Below are 20,050 nucleotides of genomic sequence, written 5' to 3'. Positions count from 1 at the left end.
CTACCAGAGTTATCTCCCTCATTGTATTTCAGTTTTGTATGGAACCTGGAGTCCGTTGACAGAAACTTAAGTACCAGAATTATCTACCTTGTTTAAATTTTCAGTTTCATGGAGCAAATGGAGCCCAGTTGAAGGAGCTGCTTTCACAGGCTGCCATGGATTACCGCATCAGCAGCTACAGGGTGATAATGGACAGTGCTCGTGCTATTCTCAACTCAGATAGCAGCGCTACATCTGTTGGTGAAAGCCTTGACAGTGGAGAGGAGGAGACCAACAGTCTACCTGAAGGACTGATTGCAGTACCTGGTAAGTTTATGAAATTCTGCATTTTTACTAACACCAGAGATGGTGAGAATGAAGTTAGTCTTTCAAATATCAGGGATCAGGAAAGCCACTCATTTACTTGTCCTGACTTGGTAAAATGATGACTGGATAGGGTACAACTTTACTGTGTACGTATCCACGAGCTGAGTAGATTGTTGTTGTTGTTCTAGGGTTTAATGCCATTTTTCAGCACAAGATAGGCTATACATGGCGGCCAGTATAACTGGTGGAGGAAGAACCCAGGAAGGAACCACCGACCCACGAGAAGCTACTGGCAGGCTTTCCCACGTACCCATGCTAGCCGAGCCTTGGACTTGAACCCACGCAGACAGAGGTGAGATGGCAGTGATCCGGAACGGTGAGCGCTTTAGACCACTTGGCCACTCAGGGCCCCAGCTGAGTAGATACAGATTTACATCTTGACAATAAATCTTAGTGCATTTTCTACCCATATGTGCTGAAGTTCAGCATTGCTTAATAGTTTGTATGCTTCAGTTGTAAATAATCTTTGTCTAATTTACCTACTTGTTGTCAGTCTAGAACATTTTGCAGAGGAAATGATTTCATTTTCACCTGATGTAAGCTTGATACTAAAATGGGTATATACTTTGAAATTATCATGATGCAGTTTCAGACTTGGACCTCAATTGATTAAAGATGTTTGCATTTACAGTGACACTCTTCAGTAATTTAGGCATCAGTTGGATGCGGAGAAAGATCCCTATCAATGAGCTATCACACATCATCAAGTAATGCTACGGTTGTCACAGGTATTTGAAACACTTAAGCTTTATTGAAACATTGGCATGTGAAAGAGAAGATACCAGCAGATATTTTTAAAAGCATGTAATTGCTTTTCATACGAAAAATACTGCCAACTTGCATTCTGAAAGAGTATTTTAAGTGACTCAGCCATATCCCCTGAATATTCACTCGGTTCATGCCATTATTATTTATTTATAAAGCAGATAATGCTGAGACAACAACCGACTGGTCATAATCTACTTGAGATAATGACCTCAAAATGTTCCGTTTCTTTTGGCCAATTAGTGATCTTCCTTCTTATGCCTGAGTTAATAGCTCTCTAGAATGGATGTTTAACCAATCAGTATGAAAATTGGTACAAATTGAGAGATGTGGATTTTTTGTGTGAAAAGTTAATACTTAAGTAAATATCTGTTGGCGTCTTTATTTTGATGTGGCAGTGTATTAATAGAGCCACATTCTTGGTAATATGGATGATCTGCTGAGGGGCTAGCATAATGTCTGACCAGATGAAAATCTTCCAATTTTGATATTCTCGGTCTTGAAACTTCTGTCACATCTAATCACAAAGATGTGTGATAAACTCAGTGAAAAGAAAATTTATGACATCTCGATTACAAAACGGTTTCTAATTTCTTGAGTTACAAACCTTGTCTCTTGTTACATATTTATCTAATAAGTCTCTGTGTGTGTGTGTGATTTGGATTTTTAATGTAGCTTTAACAATTTTTCAGTCATATTGCTACGATGTCTGCTGTGTGGCAGTTTATGATGATTTATAGCACTGGGGCATCATGCTGCAGATATGTAGCATGATGTCCCACCCAGTCACATTATCCTGACACCAGGCCAACCAGTCCCTACGCTAACCTCTTAATGTTGAGCACCAAGCTAGGCAGCTGTTTGTACCATTTTTATAAGTCTTTGGTATGTCTTGGCTGGGGATCGAACCCACAACCTCCCATCTTCTTTAACAAACTTTTAGGTTTCATTCATTAATTTAACAACGTGTTAAATGTTCAATAAAAAGTTTAAATAATTTTTATTTTATTTGTGTTATTCTAATATTACAACAGAATGATTAATTTGCTTGGTTTTAAATATATAATAAAAAGATTATTGACAGTATTAAAAAATATTTGGCCATCATTCATGTGGCATAGAATGCCATCACTAGCTCAGGCATCTTGTACCACATGACCTCAGGTTCTGTTTCTTTTTAGTACCCTGTTAATAAACTACACGTACTATTTTCGTGGTTTTTGGACAATTTCTGATTGCATCAAGTACTTGGGCTTCTTCAGCAGAAGTGTAAGTAGTGTAATGGGTTTGGCGTGAGAGCAGGGGCAAGTAACTCTTGCAACTTATCTCAGGGATGAGTGCTTTGGAAATTTTTCCTGAGCCCAGAATGGGTATAAGATTACTATTAAATCTGACTTGGCATTAAATTAATAATCTCATAAGTATATGAGTAAATCTACCTGTGACTGATGGTCTCATAGTTATACAAATGGATCAGCCTTGTAACAGTTGATCTCGTTGGTATATGTGTAAATCAGCCTCCATAAGTTATGATCTCATAGGTATATGTGTAGATCAGGCTTTGTAACTTATGATCTCACATGTATATGAGGACATCAGACTGTGTAACAGTTGATCTCATTGGTATATGTACAAAATCAGCCTCTGTAACATACAATCTCATTGGTATATGAGTAGATCAGTCTCCGTAACTGATGATCTCATAACCAGAGGAGTAGATCAGGCTCTGTGACTGATGATCTCATACGTATATGAGTAGAACAGCCTCTGCAACTGAAGAATCTACAAGTTCCATCCATTTAACACCTGGACCGCTGACCAGTTTAAAGTCGTGCTATATGTGAATTATGACATAGTAATATCAGGGCAGGTTTAGCTTGTGTGAATGTGAAGTGGCATAGTACACTATTGTCTGACATCTGACAGCTTTCATTTTACAGTTTTACAAATTCAAGTTATTTATAACTTTTCATAATTTTTTCATATACTTTCTTTGAAATTTTCACTTAACCCACCCAAAATAATTTCTATAATAAATATTAAAATCTTTGAGTATTTTGAAGATTGTGTGTTAATGGTTATGAATTATTTATTATTCCTGAGTTGTCTGTTTTATCAGTTAAAATATTGATTGTGAATGCTTTAGCACTCTTGTGACATTTCTATTTTCAGTTGAAAATGTGCCAATTTTCATAAATTGAAAATAGAGCTTAAAGTATATTTTTATTTTCTGCCGATAAATGGCGTAATTCATATTTAAGGCAAAAAAATATGTTTCTGGTCGGCCAACTGTCCATTTTTTTGTTGCCAACCCTAGCACACACACCCCCAGTTAAAAATGTTTTAAAACAAATATCTCAGAATTGATTAGTGCATCTAATTGAACTGCTGTATTATGTGATAGTCTTTGTTTTTTCTACTAATTATTCCTAGCAAACTGCATAGACCCAGATATGCCTTTGCATTATGTAACAGCAGATCTGTGTGTATGCAGTTGGACTCAGTTTATAATCAAGTGTGTGTGTGTATATGCATGCATTTCTTTGTCACTTTTGCATAGATTTTAGAAGCATTCAGGTAGATTAATCACTTATTTTTCTTTTAATTGATATAAACAATCTCTTTTTAATTTCTGAAGCTTAGCCTCCATCAAATAAATTGACCTTTTGCTAAATTTTCTAGTCGTTGGTACCAGTAAGGTCTGTTTTCAGTGTTACATTCTGTTGATGTTTGAACATGACCTTGGTAAATACAGGCATATGGATATTTTGGCAGTGTGCAATGGAGAATTTTATAATTCATATCTTGAGGAATAGATATGTGTAAACTTTAATAAAAATTGGCAGAAAGTACTGCTTTAGATTTGGGTAGAGATGTATGTGGTGATTTGCACAGATTCTACAGAATTAGATCTTGGCATTATTTGGATTGCATGCAATCTCCAGGTTAATGGCATTTTCAATACATTCCATCTTAATGTGTTTTCCACATGGCTAAGAGAGTCAGTACTTAACTAAAATCTTACCTATCAATTAGCAGGTTTATGTCCAAATTGATTTCTGTTACATATCAATTAACAGGACATATTTTATTTACACCGCTTGACAAGATTAATAGCATTTTGAAAGCAGGCTTGTAAATTCCTGTGAAATCTGGCATTTTTACTGTTAGATTATAATGTATCTAAACAGGGCAGCACCAAGGTAGTGCATCTGGTTATACTTCTTGCATTCGTGATTAAATTAACTTACCATATTTCAGGACTGGGCTGTTACATTTCACTCCATAGATCTTTTTGCATGCAGAAAAATTCATTCATATGACCTTGACCTTTGACTTTTGACCCAACCAGTAATTTTCATTAATATGGATGTTTACGTCCCACCCCCCCACCTTTTTGATGTTGGAAAATTCTGCAGTTAAAGTTGAAAAAAGACACCATGCTAGATGTAATATGTATACATTACAGGTGCTGTATGGTTATAAATCTTACTTACAGTTTCATTTACAACCAAATCAAACTTAATTATCAAAAATTTAGATTTGCCTAAATTTTGTTATGTCTGACTTTGGCTGTAACCTTGATTTCTGAATGGTAAGGAATTACTGCAAGGCCGTGTAATTAGCCCTTCCATTCACTACATTTAGACTCTTTCCAGTTGCAGTTGCATGGAAATAATTTTTTATCATCCTTCTTGACACTGCCATAGTGAAATGTGTGACACTTTACTTTTAAAAAACAACAACCGTTTACATTAAATCACTTCTCATAGGTCGGTGGTTCTTCCTGGGGTTTTCCTGGGTTCTTCCTCCACCATTAACACTGGCCGCCATGCATAGCCTATCGTGTACTGAAAAATGGCGTTAAACCCCACAATAACACAACAACATTAAGTCACACCTCTTATTCTTGGCCACCAACCAACTATACTCGCTTATAAGTCGAGCCAAACTGCAAAACAACAAAGATCCTGATCTGCTGTATCACAATCTGCCTGCAGATCAGGGTCTGTATTATTTGTTCTACTGATTACTCCTAACAAACTGCAAGACCCAGATCTGCCAGCACATAATGCACTGGCTGATCTGGGTCTGTGCAGTTTCCAGTTGAACTCAAATTATAAGCATGTACATATAGTATATGGTGGTGCTGTGGTGTGGTCTCAAACAATAATTAAACCCCAAATAAATCAGTAGTAATCAGATGTAAACATTTGAAAGAAATCCTTGACTTTGTTGATGTTCTGGAGAGAACCAGACCTCCTCTGTGTTGCTTACTCTTCAAATCATTTCAGACAAAGTAAATTTAGATTATATTTGTGTTCCATGAAGTTGAGTCCCATAAAGTTGTGTTCCATGAAGTTGTATTTGGTAAGGTGTTCCATGAAGTTGTGTCCCATAAAGTTGTGTTCCATGAAGTTGTGTCCCATTAAGTTGTGTTCCATGAAGTTGTATTTGGTAAGGTGTTCCATGAAGCTGTATCCCAGAAAGTTGTGTTCCATGAAGCTGTGTCCCATAAAGTTGTTACATGAAGTTGTGTCCCATTAAATTGTGTTCCATGTAGTTGTATTTGGTAAGGTGTTCCATGAAGCTGTGTCCCATAAAGTTGTGTCGCTTAATGTTGAACAATACTTGTTAGCACCAACAGTATGAGTGTAATGGATCCAAGAATCATAGTCACTTGCATAATATAACTAATTTGTGTAATGTATAATAAAGAAGCATAGAGTAATAGTAATTTGTGTAATGTATAATAAAGTAGCATAGAGTAATAGTAATTTGTGTAATGTATAATAAAGTAGCATAGAGTAACAGTAATTTTGTATAATAAAGTAGCATAGAGTAACATTAATTTGTATAATGTATAATAAAGTAGCATAGAGTAATAGTAATTTGTGTAATGTATAATAAAGTATCATAGAGTAACATTAATTTGTGTAATGTATAATAAAGTAGCATAGAGTAACAGTAATGTGTGTAATGTATAATAAAGTAGCATAGAGTAACATTAATTTGTGTAATGTATAATAAAGTAGCATAGAGTAACAGTAATGTGTGTAATGTATAATAAAGTAGCATAGAGTAACATTAATTTGTGTAATGTATAATAAAGTAGCATAGAGTAACATTAATTTGTGTAATGTATAATAAAGTAGCATAGAGTAACATTAATTTGTGTAATGTATAATAAAGTAGCATAGAGTAACAGTAATGTGTGTAATGTATAATAAAGTAGCACAGAGTAACAGTAATGTGTGTAATGTATAATAAAGTAGCATAGAGTAACAGTAATGTGTGTAATGTATAATAAAGTAGCATAGAGTAATAGTAATTTGTGTAATGTATAATAAAGCAGTATAGAGTAACAGTAATTTGTACAATGAATAATAAAGCAGTATAGAGTAACAGTAATTTGTATAATGAATAATAAAGTAGCATAAAGTAGCAGTAATTTTGTATAGTAAATTTGCATAGAGAAACAGCAATTTATGTAATGTATAATAAAGTAGCATAGAGTAACAGTAATGTGTGTAATGTATAATAAAGTAGCACAGAGTAACAGTAATGTGTGTAATGTATAATAAAGTAGCACAGAGTAACAGTAATGTGTGTAATGTATAATAAAGTAGCACAGAGTAACAGTAATGTGTGTAATGTATAATAAAGTTGCATAGAGTAACAGTAATGTGTGTAATGTATAATAAAGTAGCACAGAGTAACAGTAATGTGTGTAATGTATAATAAAGTTGCATAGAGTAATAGTAATTTGTGTAATGTATAATAAAGTAGCAATAATTTTGATTATAAATTTTATTAACTGATAAATCTTTTAATCCAAATATCATTGAAATTTTGATAGAGGAAATGACCACAAAACATACTTTACTTGTTAATGTTCTTTATTTATATTTTGGACATCACAACCCTTTCCTGATTAATCCACACATCTGGCCACTCCACTTTTGTTTATAAGGTTGCCTTAAGATGGAGTGTATTATGTTTTGATGTCCATTCATCCATCTACTATAAACTTTATTTCAATACAATGACTTCATTTGTTCACCATATACAATTACCAAATATATAATAATATGATATTGATTTCTGGTTCAAAAGTTCAAAGGTTAAGGTCACTTTGACTGAAAAAAAGAATAAACATTGTAATTTCTTCAAAATAACTCCAGTTCTCCATCATTACAGTTAATAAACTTGCACCATGGGTAAGAAAGAAGACTCAGCTTAGGGAAAAAGACCAAAGGTCAAAATAAGAGTGACTGCACATTAGCCATTAGTTCTATGTACCTGAACCAAATTATGGATGGTTTTCACTTGTGGTATTTAAGAAGGGCATTAATTTTGGATAAAATCAAACAACTCAAAGGCTGAAAATGCACATGAAGGTTTTTGGTTCAGGTTTTTATTTGTTAATATTTCCTAATTCCCTTGACAGATTCTCTTCATACTCAGTATTATCATTCTGAAGCTAAGAAAACACATTCTACAACATATTTTTGACCTTTTGACCTTGGAGTAGAGTGTAGTTATAGAAGATCTTCACAAAAGGTTTGAATTAGGTTTATTCATTTGCTTGTGACTGCTCCGGTGGCCTAGTGGTTAGAGTTTCTGCCTTGGATGCAGAAGGTTGCGAGATCGAACCCCATCTGAATCATACCAAAGACATAAAAATGGCACTAATAGCTGCCACACTAGACACTCAACATTAGGAGGTTAGTGTTAGGACTGGTGGCCTTAGTGTCAGGATAATGTGACTGGGTGGGTATGCAGCATGATGCCTCAGTGATAGGCATCACTATACACTGCCATACTGCTGACATCGTAGCGATATGACTGAAAAATTGTTAAAGCTACATTAAAAATCCAAATCTCTCTCACACACACACACACACGAACACACGAACACACACACACACACACACACACACACACACACACACACACACACACACACACACACTTGTATTTCCTAAACAATTTGATGGATTATCTTCACATGTGGAATGATTAATTTGAAAATAATCATATTCATTGAGTAACATCGATTCTTACTAATTTGATCATAGGTCAAGGTCACAGTCACAGAAAATGTGTTACGGTTGTGGTTTTAGTTTCCTAATTTTCTTATATATCCTAAACCCCATGATGGATTGTGTTGATACATTGGTAAAATCACTGTGAACCTTAGAACAAATGATATCACTGTTTGCCACTTTAACATTGGGGTCAAGGTCACAATAATAGGAAATTTGCATTGATATTTTGGTTAAAGATGTTTAATTTGCTTATATTTTCTTAACCTCTAAGTGGAATATTTTTCATACCAAGAGGATTCATTCAACAACATGTGGTTTTACTACTTGGATCTTTGTGTCAAGGTCACAGCCATACTAAACTTCCATAAAGACTTGTTTTAAATTGCATTTATTTATTTCAACATATTTCCTAAACCCCTTGATGAATTTTGTTCATATGTCTTAACACTGTTGTTAATCTTCAACAATTCATTCTGTAATCTGATTTTAGTGTCTAAAACTGGGAGTTAGAATAACTTTCCATGGAGACCCTACTTAACATTCCATTTGTTTTTGAGCATATTTCAAATGATGAAATCATCAAAGATCCATGGAAATGTTAAAAATAATGTTGACACATCTTGTTGACAATCATTGGTTGGGGTGGGTGGGGTGTAATTGACAAGATGGAGATTAAAGAACATAAAAATAAGTTGTCTCTTCTCACAGGGCACAGAACTGCAAATAATATTCTCATTTACCCATTTCTTTATGGATATTTATGGTGGAGAAATAAGAGCAGCAAATACGAAGTAGAACGTAATAAAAATTACATTATGTTACGAGTTAAAGGTTTACATTTGAGGTCCTGGTGTACCATTATAAAGAACAGAGTCAGTGATTTTGGACGAAAAAAAGGATACGATGTATTTATTTTTATAATATAAACTTTGCCAAGATCGAACCTCTGCTTTTGAATGCCCCGTGTTTTCATAAATCTTTCCAAAAATTTTGATTATTTTGTTTTTCTCCGTCTGTTGATGACCATATTCAGTGCAGTTTTAGCCTAATAAATGCCTTAGTTTTCAAGTATTTGGTTTATTTTCAGTTAAATTCATTTTAAAATCAGCGCATCCTAGGAAAGACTGAATACAAATGGATACATTGATTTTATGTATGCAAGAGTATAAAAAAGGGCTTAAAAAGAATCCTGTACATGACCATTAAGAGTTGTTGAACTGTACAGAAACCTCTGTAATTTATTATTATTAGATGATGGGCTAACTGTACAGAAACCTCTGTAATTGATTATTATTAGATGATGGACTAACTGTACAGACACCTGTAATTTATTATTATTAGATGATGGACTAACTGTACAGAAACTTCTGTAATTGATTATTAATAGATAATGGACTAACTGTACAGAAACCTTGGTAATTTATTATTATTAGATGATGGACTAACTGTACAGAAACCTCTGTAATTGATTATTATTAGATAATGGACTAACTGTACAGAAACCCCTGTACTTGACCATTAAGAGATGTTGAACCATACTTTTTTTTAAAGTTATGAATACAGTTTGACCACCCTTTGTGGACCCCTATATAAAGACTACCATTTGTAATGGACATTTCTCAGTCCCATTTTCATGTCTATAATTTTCAGCTTCTGTATAAAGGACCCCTGTTTGCAAAGGACAGATTTTAGTGGTCCTTTCAGTGTCTTCTGTTAGCATGTATTACTGTCAATGAATATTTTCAGTTACTGAAGATGCCAAGTTCAAGATTGTGTACCAGCTGTTAAAGTCAGAGAGATTGTATGTCAATCGACTACAGACTGTCCTTGACAGCTATGCGGAACCACTAAGGTAAGAAATTATTGCAATATTCTATGTAGATTGGATATTTCTAAAAAGACTTAATTTGTTACAAGCTGGGATCAGCATTTGTTTGGTTTTAGAGTAATTCAAATCTACAAGATGAACAACTTTTATTTTCTGAGGCACAATTCAGATCCAAGATTTCATTGTCATTTGTGTCAGAACTTGCACTTTTCAAAATTGTTAAAAAATTTATTTTTCCACCGGCATGATTAGCATCTAATTTATTAATTTTTAATATTACTGTAATAATTTATATTTTTTATAAGGTGCAAAATATTTGTTGTGCAGAGTTGTTTTATCTTGAAATTTACTGTTTGATCGAAAAGAATGGTAACTGAATCATGATAAGACTCCAGTCATGTACCGTATTTACTCATGTACAAGTCCAGTCCAGCTGCATGTTCATTCATAGAGAGTGGCTTTACCACGAAGTGACTATTCTTCTTAATTTTCAAGTCTGGACCAATTGTAAAGAACATAGACCAAGATATGCCAGCATATTAATCAATAGCAGACCAGGGTCTGCATTGTGTTAGTCCTAACAAACAGCATAAACTCAAGATCTTCTGGTACATTATCCAACATTACTGCTGGATATAGCTTACAAGTGACTGTATATGGTATATATTTAGGTGTTTGCATGCTTACCATGCAAGTTGTCTTTTGCCCTGTCATTTATGAAGAGGTCATTTTCCTGGTGTCACTTTCATATTTATTGATAAATGTACTTAGCAAAAATGTCAGGTTCAAGAAATTATTTTTTAGGTTATTGAACTTTGTTTGCCAGAGTATTAATCTCATAATGACTCCATGACAGTAACATAACAAAATGTATTTAGAAGTTTTGTTCTGAATCTTAAAACCATGCAAAGAGTTCTATAACTTCCTGAGCACAAAATTATTGTAATTCTGCATTTTCATACAGGATTTGTCATCCTTTTTTTTAACAGGCCATTGTTCTGGTTATATATATATATATATATATATATATATATATATATATATATATATATATATATATATATATATATATATAAAAAATTAAAAGTTCTGTAGCTTGTCAGCAAAATCAGATAATTTTAAATTATTAGTAATTTCTGCCTTTTGTTTGTTTACCTTATCTAAATTAATTTGGTAAAGGAATTTTTCATTATGAACATTAAGTTTTCCCACAATATTTTTTTATATTGAAGAAAGTGTCACTAATAAATGGCTTTTTGAAACATTTCAGGAAGTTTTCGTCTCTCAGTGTGGAAGATCACAGAGTACTGTTCGTTGGCCTCGAACCCATTGTCTCTCTCAGCGCAATGCTCAACTCAAAGGCAAGTCTGTCAGAGTTACATTAGAATAGGGAATCAGGAGTTGTCTTCCTTACTATATCGTTTACTCTAGCTGTGCTTTCGAGCTGTAAAATAAGGAAAGGATGGATCATTTAATTTGATACTGCTACAGATTGTGCTTTCCTCTTTTTTTGTGGTGGTGGATTTTGAGCTGAAAGGCAGTTTTGCAGGTTTTTCATAAAATGTTTGCATAATTGACCAAAATGATCTTGATCTATTCTTATAAGTACAAATTCATATTTGATCTCATCAGTGTATACTCTTTTTCATGCCTTGTTTAATAGTAATCTAACAGACTTTGTACAAGATATTAACCACATTGATTTAATTTGGTGTGAACCTAATTTGTATTTATGCAAATTAAAACGATTAATGATATGCTTGATACAATAAATAAATTTGAATCAGATTTCCCCCCAATTTTTACTGTGGTTACTCTAATTTGTAGTTTTAATACTGCAGACAAAAATGAAGCATTTCTGTTACTGAAATGAAGTAGTTTGATGGACATAAATAATGATTTATTTTAATTCTGAAATGTTTGTTTTATGGTCATTTTCTTTAAATTTTACTTATATGCTGAGTTTTTACCCCAGAAGAATATGTTTATCAAAATCTTATAGTAGTCACCATTCTTGCCACTACCATATATACTTGCTTATAAGATGAGTTAAACTGTAAACAACTGTAAACAACAAAGATCCTTTCTGCTGTAGCATAACAAGCCTGTGAATCCAGGTCCATATTGTTTGTTCTTCTAATTATTCCTTACAAACTGCATAGACCCAGATCTGCTGGTGCAATATGCGATGGCAGATCTGGGTCTGTGCAGTTTGCAGTTAGACTTGACTTAAAAGCAATTATGAATGGTATACTTGTATGTTCACATTTTCTGTAAACAACTTTTCAGCCATTACATATATCTGGATACCATATAGTAGCTGAATTGTCTATGATTATTATGTTCCTTTTAAAGGTTTCATCTTTTCAAATCCAGTTTGAAAAGTCTTTGCCCTTTTCTGGTCATTTTACATGCCCCTGCTGCAGTTCCTTGTAACCAACATTGTTCATGAACCAATCAGCATATTCTGCTGTCATATGGAGTGTACATTGCCTCTTGTATGCATATTTGCCTTTTATGTTTTTGTTGCACCATTTCCATGTTTGGATAAAGTTATGGACCTTGATAATTAACAAAAAAAATCATTAAAAATATTCTGATGGAATTAGGTATACACAGAGACCTTGGTGTGCCTTTTATGGGTTTTGTATTATAATCTTCATTTGGACAGAGTTATGGCCCTTGACAGTTACTTTTTATCTTAAAAGGGATGTTGCCTTTAACTGGCAAAATTAAAACCCATTCATTATGTTCTTATGCAACATAGTCTCAAACTATTCCATTTTGTACAGAGTTATGGCCCTTGTTGATGAGCATGTTCATGACTTTACCTGGAAGCTTGGAATGTTCCTTGCAACCATTCATTATATTGTAATGGAATTTTTGTATGGACATTTTCTCTTATAGTTAGATGTTCATTTTATTGGTTTTGAATGGAGTTTTGGTTCTTGTCAATTAGCTGCACATATTTATATGGAATGTTACTTGAAATGAGCACAGATGAAACCATTCAACATGTTTTGATGGAAAGAGATGATATGTCAGTGAACTGTAAACACAAGCACCTTAGTCCACTTGGCCATCTGGGGCCCATCAATATATCTGGGCAAAGTTTGAGTCTTTTTAAACCTTGATATAAACTACACATGTTGATTATCATAAATGTGCAATGTACATATCCCCTTATGAGTCTGTTGTGGAGAGATTTCACAATGACTGATATCATTTCCCGTGACACTGATGTTACCAAAAAAGCTGACATTATCTTGTCACAGATAGTTTCCAAAATATCTTGCACACAGGACATTCTTCACTCCTTTGCACCAAGTATCAACCAGAGACCTCAGAAATCTGTTTTTCATCACCTTGACCAAAAGGTCGGGTTTGGTGTATGATAGAATGTCTGTCCTTTTATTTTGGCATAAGATGTCATCCTATAGAATGTCTGTATCACACTATTAACAAACTTTCAAAGAATTCACCATTGTTTAATATTTCCTTTCCTATAATTGTCACAGAATGCCATTAATTTTCAAGGTTGGGATGGGGGTAGGGAATGGAGTAGGGGATAGGGATGGGGGTAGGGGAAGGGGATGGAGAAACATATATGTGCTTGAAAAACAATTTCCTGTTATAATTAATATTATTACCTATTATACACTGTAATCCTTGCTGAAAAATTAATTATTGAAAAGTGTGAGAAAAATTGCAGCCTTTTTGGGTCTGATGTAATTCGATTGTTCCCCCAGCCTTTTCAGGAGTCAACTCTCATATGATGTCACCTTATCATCATTGTATCTTTATGTCTGTAAAAGTGGGATCTCTGCATACAAGTACATTACAAACAATAAACATGTCCCCAACCCCAAGGTGGAAGGAGACCTGTTGGTTTTGTGTTTTTGACCTGACCATCATCTGTTAGGCTGAGTTTGTAGGCAAGATGTCTTGTGGACTATAGAATCAGACCAGATCTAAATGGATATGGCGATGCCTTGAAAGGCTCACAAGGGGGCTCTCACCAGTAATGTACATCTGAGAGAGTGACACATGTAAGGTGAAGTTGTTTGCATTTAAAACATGTACACTGGAAAGAATGTTGCCATACCTCTGTGCTGTTTTGATATAATTGGATAAAATTTCTTTGGATATTGTACCAGAGGAAATTTTATGTGATCTAAGCACACTGCTTAAAACTAAAATGACTGCTCTCTTGTGCTCCAAAACTCAGCCTGAAATTGTTTTAAAGTACATCCTTAGCAGCTATTAAAATAGGGAAAATGAATTTTGCCAGACTAGACAATACCAGCTTCTGAAAGTGCAATGAATGAATTACCAAATACATAAAATGTAAAAATAATTATCAGCTCTTTTTTTTATAACAATTTACCTCTGAAGTTCAGGAAGTGAAAATGACCAAGTGGAGCAAGCACTTTTTTGAAAGGTGCACATCTGGAGTAAGTCCAAGCTGTATACTATATAAAGTATATTACACCCATCAGTCATTCACCAAAATAAAGGGAATTAAAGGGTCTTTGATAAAATATACAAGGTCTTTTTTAAATAGGCAGTATAACCAGTGAGGAAACCCAGGGAAATTGTTCTTAAAAATTCTAACCCTATGCAAAATATGAAACTGTAGAGCACCACCCAAGTTCTAATTTGGTTATGTTGACCTTGACCTTATTTTCAAGGTCATACAGTGATATTATGTTCATTTGGGGGTGGGAACTTGCTTGCTGTAAAGAAAACCCTGCTGACTTCCTGTTAGTGTAAACAGTATTATTGATGTACATGTACACATACAATTTTGTGACAGACAATCAAGGAAGTCAGAAGTGATCAACTAGTTCTTATTATTCCTTCTCAGTAAAAAACCTAGTTATCTACATTACTTAGTATTCAGTTGGCCATGGTTATTATAGCTTGGATTTATCATTTTAAATGTGATTGTATAAGGTAAATAGATGTTGTGAATAACATAAATAGAGTAACACCTGTGGTTTTATTGCCATTTCCTTATTTAAAAAAACAAGGGCGTGGAAACCACAAGACATAACTAGCATTTAATGCCAAATAAACTGAAAATTTTCATTTATATAATTGATTTATGTTGAAATTTATGCAAATAACTTTGCACTATTTTATTTCAGACTGGTGAAACAAAATTTAAATGGGTATAAATGTACATTTTGAGTTAGTTTGAACACATATTTTCAACCTTGTCAGAATTGCACATTCTTGATACCTATAGAAGATGAAATACTCAAGAAAGAGCATTTATAATCCTTATTCTCTCTACACCAATAAGTTGGATGAGGATAATGTGTTTTGCCTGTTTGATCCCATGATCTTTCATTCATTTATTACTATCTCAATACTTGATTTCCCATTCATGAAAACAAAGTCATATAGACAACATTCTTTTGCATACCAGGGCCCAGCAATGTGGAATGAATTGCCCACTGAACTTAGACACAAAGACACAGTGAGCCCATTCAAGAGTGCTCTCAAAACTCACTTATTTCGACTGCAAGAACAAACTTAAAGACCTAATAATGTTTCCTACCTTAAATATTTTCAACATGTTTTTATGTTTTCAAATTTCATGGTGTTTGGATTTTGTAATCATATTATTATATATGTTTCTTATGTTATAGGTGTTGTCTAATGTTGTAAAGCACTTAGAGCTTCTAAAGATTAGGCGCTATACAAAGTCCTCATTATTATTATTATTATTATTATTCACTATCTTGTTTCACATACACTTAAATGTTTTAGAATTTTTTTTACCTGTGGATGCATCTTAGGAAGAGTAACTCGACCATAAAAATCTAGGTCTTTGTGATCTAATTAGCATGTCTTTGTGACTTGTTTTTTTCAGCTGTTTGCTCAATACACCTGCAATAACTTTGATCCTATTTTGCCTATATGAATGAAAATTGGAACACGGATGTATGTTAATGAGAACAACTTAACTATACCAAATCTGTGTCACTGTAACTATATATTCACATTAGAGTGGATGGCTTTTTTTATCGTTTGTCATCAGTTCATTACACTGTCGTTGTATTAGACCCTATTTCACCTACAGTTATGATATTTGCAATGGATATGTATTCCAAGGTGAGTTACCCATGCCATATAAAAGCTAGATCATTGTGACCTAATATTTATATTGAGGGACTACTTTTATCTTCTGCTAACCATTTTTATACACCCAAAATATTTTGGACTATTTCACCTACACTCATGAAATTTGGTATGTGGATGTATTTCAAGGAGAGTGATTTAGCTGTACCAAAAATAGGTCATTCTGACCAAATTTCTGACTTGAGTGACTGTACAAGTCTCTATTGTCTGCAGCTACAGATTTTCTCCTGTTTGCAAGGGGATTCATGTATGAGTAAAGAGGCAGTCAGTCATTATAGTGTATGTTCAAACAAGGCTGTCATAGTGTCTCTATGATGAGGTATGTTCAAATATGGCTGACAGAAAGTCATAATACATGTAATGCATGTTCAAATGAGGCTGTCAGAAAGTCATTATAATGTATGTTCAAACAAGGCTGTCATTTAGTAATTATTATGATATCTTCAAACTGACATTATACTATGGTATGTTTAATCAAGGATGTCATGGTGTAATTATAATGAGGTATGTTCAAACAAGGTCATCAGAAAGTCATTGTAATGTGTATGTTCAAACAAGGCTGTCAATTAGTACTTATAATGAGGTATGTTCAAGCAAGGCTGTCAGTCATTATAATGTGATATGTTTAATCAAGGCTGTGATAGTGTAATTATAATGAGGTATGTTCAAACAGTGGCTCTTAGAAAGTCATTATAATCAGGTTTGTTCCAACTAGGCTGTCAGAAAGCAATAATGTAGTACGTTCAAACAAGGCTGTCAGAAAGTCATGATTATGAGGTATGTTCAAACAATGATGTCCAAAAGTTATTATAATGTATGTTTAAACAAAGCTGTGTCATAGTGTCATTATAATGAGGTATATTAAAACAAGGCTGTTAAAAAGTCATTATAATGAGTTATATTCAAACAATGGCTGTTAGAAAGTCATCATCATGAGGTATGTTCAAACAAGGCAGAGTATTTAATGATATGAAATTATACTGCAATATTTCTTACAACTGCAAATTAGAATCAGTTGAATTTGTATAGGAATAATGGAACATAATTTATCCATTGTAACGGGACCCATGATAAAACCTGCGGATAAGAGCAACAGCATTACACCGAGTTGGGGCCTTATAATGAGTGAACACTATTCTACATACAGAAGAATAATTATGAGTGCACATTAGAAGGTTTGGATATCTTGGCAGCATACTTAGTTCATAATAATAATAATTAAGTATAAATCACAGCTACAAGAGAAAAGCAAAAGAAAAAATGAACATTAAACTTGCAATGTTCACTGAAATACTGTTTCACTTTGCTATTTTGACAGGTATCTTTTTAAGATTCCTTGTAGGTGGTAATGATTTTACCCTGGTATCCACCTGTCCTGTCCTGTCTTGTCTAGTTTTGTCCAGTCACATGACATCCTGACTTGTGACTCTTTTTTTCATTGAGTAATGTTTAAAAACTTTAAATTGATGAGAAAAAAAATTATATGGGCTCAGTTTTAAGAAGATCTGCGTATAATTGCTTCACATCAAGACACTTGAATTTTTGATGGTTTGTCAGCCATTTTAATGTAAATGTACCTGAAATCCATACTAGAAAGGACATCTGATTGGTTGAAGTCTCACACTGATGCACTGTTGTAGAACTAAATTATTGTCTCATGTTGGTGTCGCCAGGTCATGCATGTTCTTTTCTTAATTGTTTTCAGTTGACGAGGAAAGTGTCACTCACATACCAGTGGAGGATCAAATTGTTGCATGTTCAATTTTAGTACCAGTTGATAAGTCCTACTTGTCTCGAGTCTTAATGCAAAAATTCCACATGATGTACATGGCGGAATTTTGGTAATCTTATTCTTTTAGGTATGAAATGTCAAAATGTAAGGGAAGCATGCTGCAATACGAGTAGTCCTACAATGTAAGACGTATCACATGTTATTTATGTTTTAGTGCTACATCTTACTACCCAAATAATGGGCTTGTATAGCATGTGGATGCATTTTCATGTTCCGTTGATGTAAATTTGAATTTGTTGAAATGCAACGGTAGTCAAGTTATGTCAAGGTATGTTCAAGTAGGTTCATGTGGGGGATATGTTTACTGAACGAAATGAAATGTTGCTTACAGTTCCAATAGGCATAATATATTTTTATTCATTTCGTTAAAGAATAATTTCAACTTAACTTGATTTTGGCATTCCAAGCTTTCATTGCTTTCCAGCCAAGTGAAATGTAGGCCAACGAAAGTTTAAAACAGGTCCATTTCTTTTGTGAGAATTTGAATTTATTAGATAAAAGACAACAGAGTAAGCAAAGTCTGACTAAAACATTATGACTTTACTTTGTAGAAAAGCGTTGTTATTGGTTGCCAGTTATATGAGATATTCTGAAAATTTGGCCTTCGTTACGATGTTAGTCCACATCAAAACATGCTACACTGTGCCGTTAGTTAGGCAGTAAGACTGAGCTGCCGAAAACAAATATCAGCATTGAGGTCTTGCATGTAGGACTACAATAAGGGAAGCATGCTGAAATAATGCCTTCCTGTCCAATTACAGATCTCACATAACCATTTAGACTATGTCAGCATGTTTGGAGGAGGGGGGTACAATACATTTTAAAAAAAAGGAAGAGAAATAAATTCTGCACAATTTTTCCTGTACCTTAATCAACTGTTTTTATTGATGCAGAAAATAGTTAAGAGAAAAATATGTTATGCAGTAATTACTTAAATGGTACATCATCAAAACTTGAAATGGTACGACATCAAATTTGAAATGGTATGCCATCAAGCTTGAAATGGTACACCATCAACCCTTGAAATTGTACACCATTAAACTTGAAATGGTACACCATCAACCCTTGAAATGGTAAACCATCAACCCTTGAAATGATAGATCATCAAAACTTGAAATTGTACACCATCAACGCTTGAAATGGTACACCATCAAAACATGACTGTTTAATAGACTGTCAGATGCCAGTGCTACAGTAAAATAGTGTAAATATCTACCAAAGGCAGAAAAAATTTGAAAGCACTTACTCATTCTGTGCTTTTGACACAGCTAAACAAAGTAGGCAATTTTTTTTATTGGCCATGTTTTGATGGAAATACCATGAAACTACAATACATTAACTGCATTGTACCAGCATCACATGTATGGTTTAAAGGCTACATGTAGTTTGTTAAGTTTTCTTTTGGAGTGGTAAGCTAATTAACTATGCTGAAATTTCCTGAGAAAGTGATTTTCTTTGCTTTAGAAATGCAGTTATGTTCGACAGTGAAAAGAAAAAAAGATAATCCTATCTTAACATTAACACGCATGTGCTAAATTGTAAAAAGAATATTTCTAGACAACATACAAAAGCAGTTCAAATGCAGTTTTTTATATTAGTGCCAATATGTTGAACTCACACACCGTTAGTGTCTATTGTATCTTAAATTTTGAACAAAAGTAAGTGAAGCTTATTTTTTGTATATATTTTTGTACATATTTTGTGCACACCCTCCCATTTGTTTGCATCCCACTACCAATTAAACAATGAAAAGCGTCAAGGATATTTAAAAAAATTCACAGAACTTAGTCATTTCATTCATTGATTTATAATTTAACTCATTGATTTATTATTTCTAACGTGACTGTCACCAAGGGGTCCCTAACACTGTCAAATTATTAGTGTTTGAATGCAAACAGAAGCTGACAATGTAAACAAGCAAACTGACCGCTTGCTGTCCATTTAAAGAAGCAAACAGACTGCTTGCTGTCCATTTCAAGAAGCAAACTGACTGCTTGCTGTCCATTTCAAGAAGCAAACAGACTGCTTGCTGTCCATTTCAACAAACAAACAGACTGCTTGCTGTCCATTTCAACAAACAGACTGCTTGCTGTCCAT

At 33.8% G+C, this 20,050-nt stretch overlaps 1 protein-coding gene across 1 annotated transcript in view; it reads left to right on the top strand.

Moving 5' to 3' along the window:
• The window catches only part of LOC149786048 (uncharacterized), a 370,709-nt gene that overhangs the window by 174,344 nt on the left and 176,315 nt on the right, over positions 1 to 20,050 (top strand). The window contains exons 3-5 of the mRNA XM_089978110.1: positions 105 to 306; positions 9,930 to 10,035; positions 11,282 to 11,372. Of these exons, the coding sequence (XP_089834236.1) occupies positions 105 to 306; positions 9,930 to 10,035; positions 11,282 to 11,372 (399 nt within the window). The remainder of the gene's footprint in view (positions 1 to 104; positions 307 to 9,929; positions 10,036 to 11,281; positions 11,373 to 20,050) is intronic.

The sequence above is a fragment of the Sinohyriopsis cumingii genome, chromosome 12 (genome assembly GCF_028554795.1).
Source record: "Sinohyriopsis cumingii isolate HCF-2022 chromosome 12, ASM2855479v2, whole genome shotgun sequence".
NCBI lineage: Eukaryota > Metazoa > Mollusca > Bivalvia > Unionida > Unionidae > Sinohyriopsis > Sinohyriopsis cumingii.
This window is presented reverse-complemented; position numbering and strand designations above follow the sequence as displayed.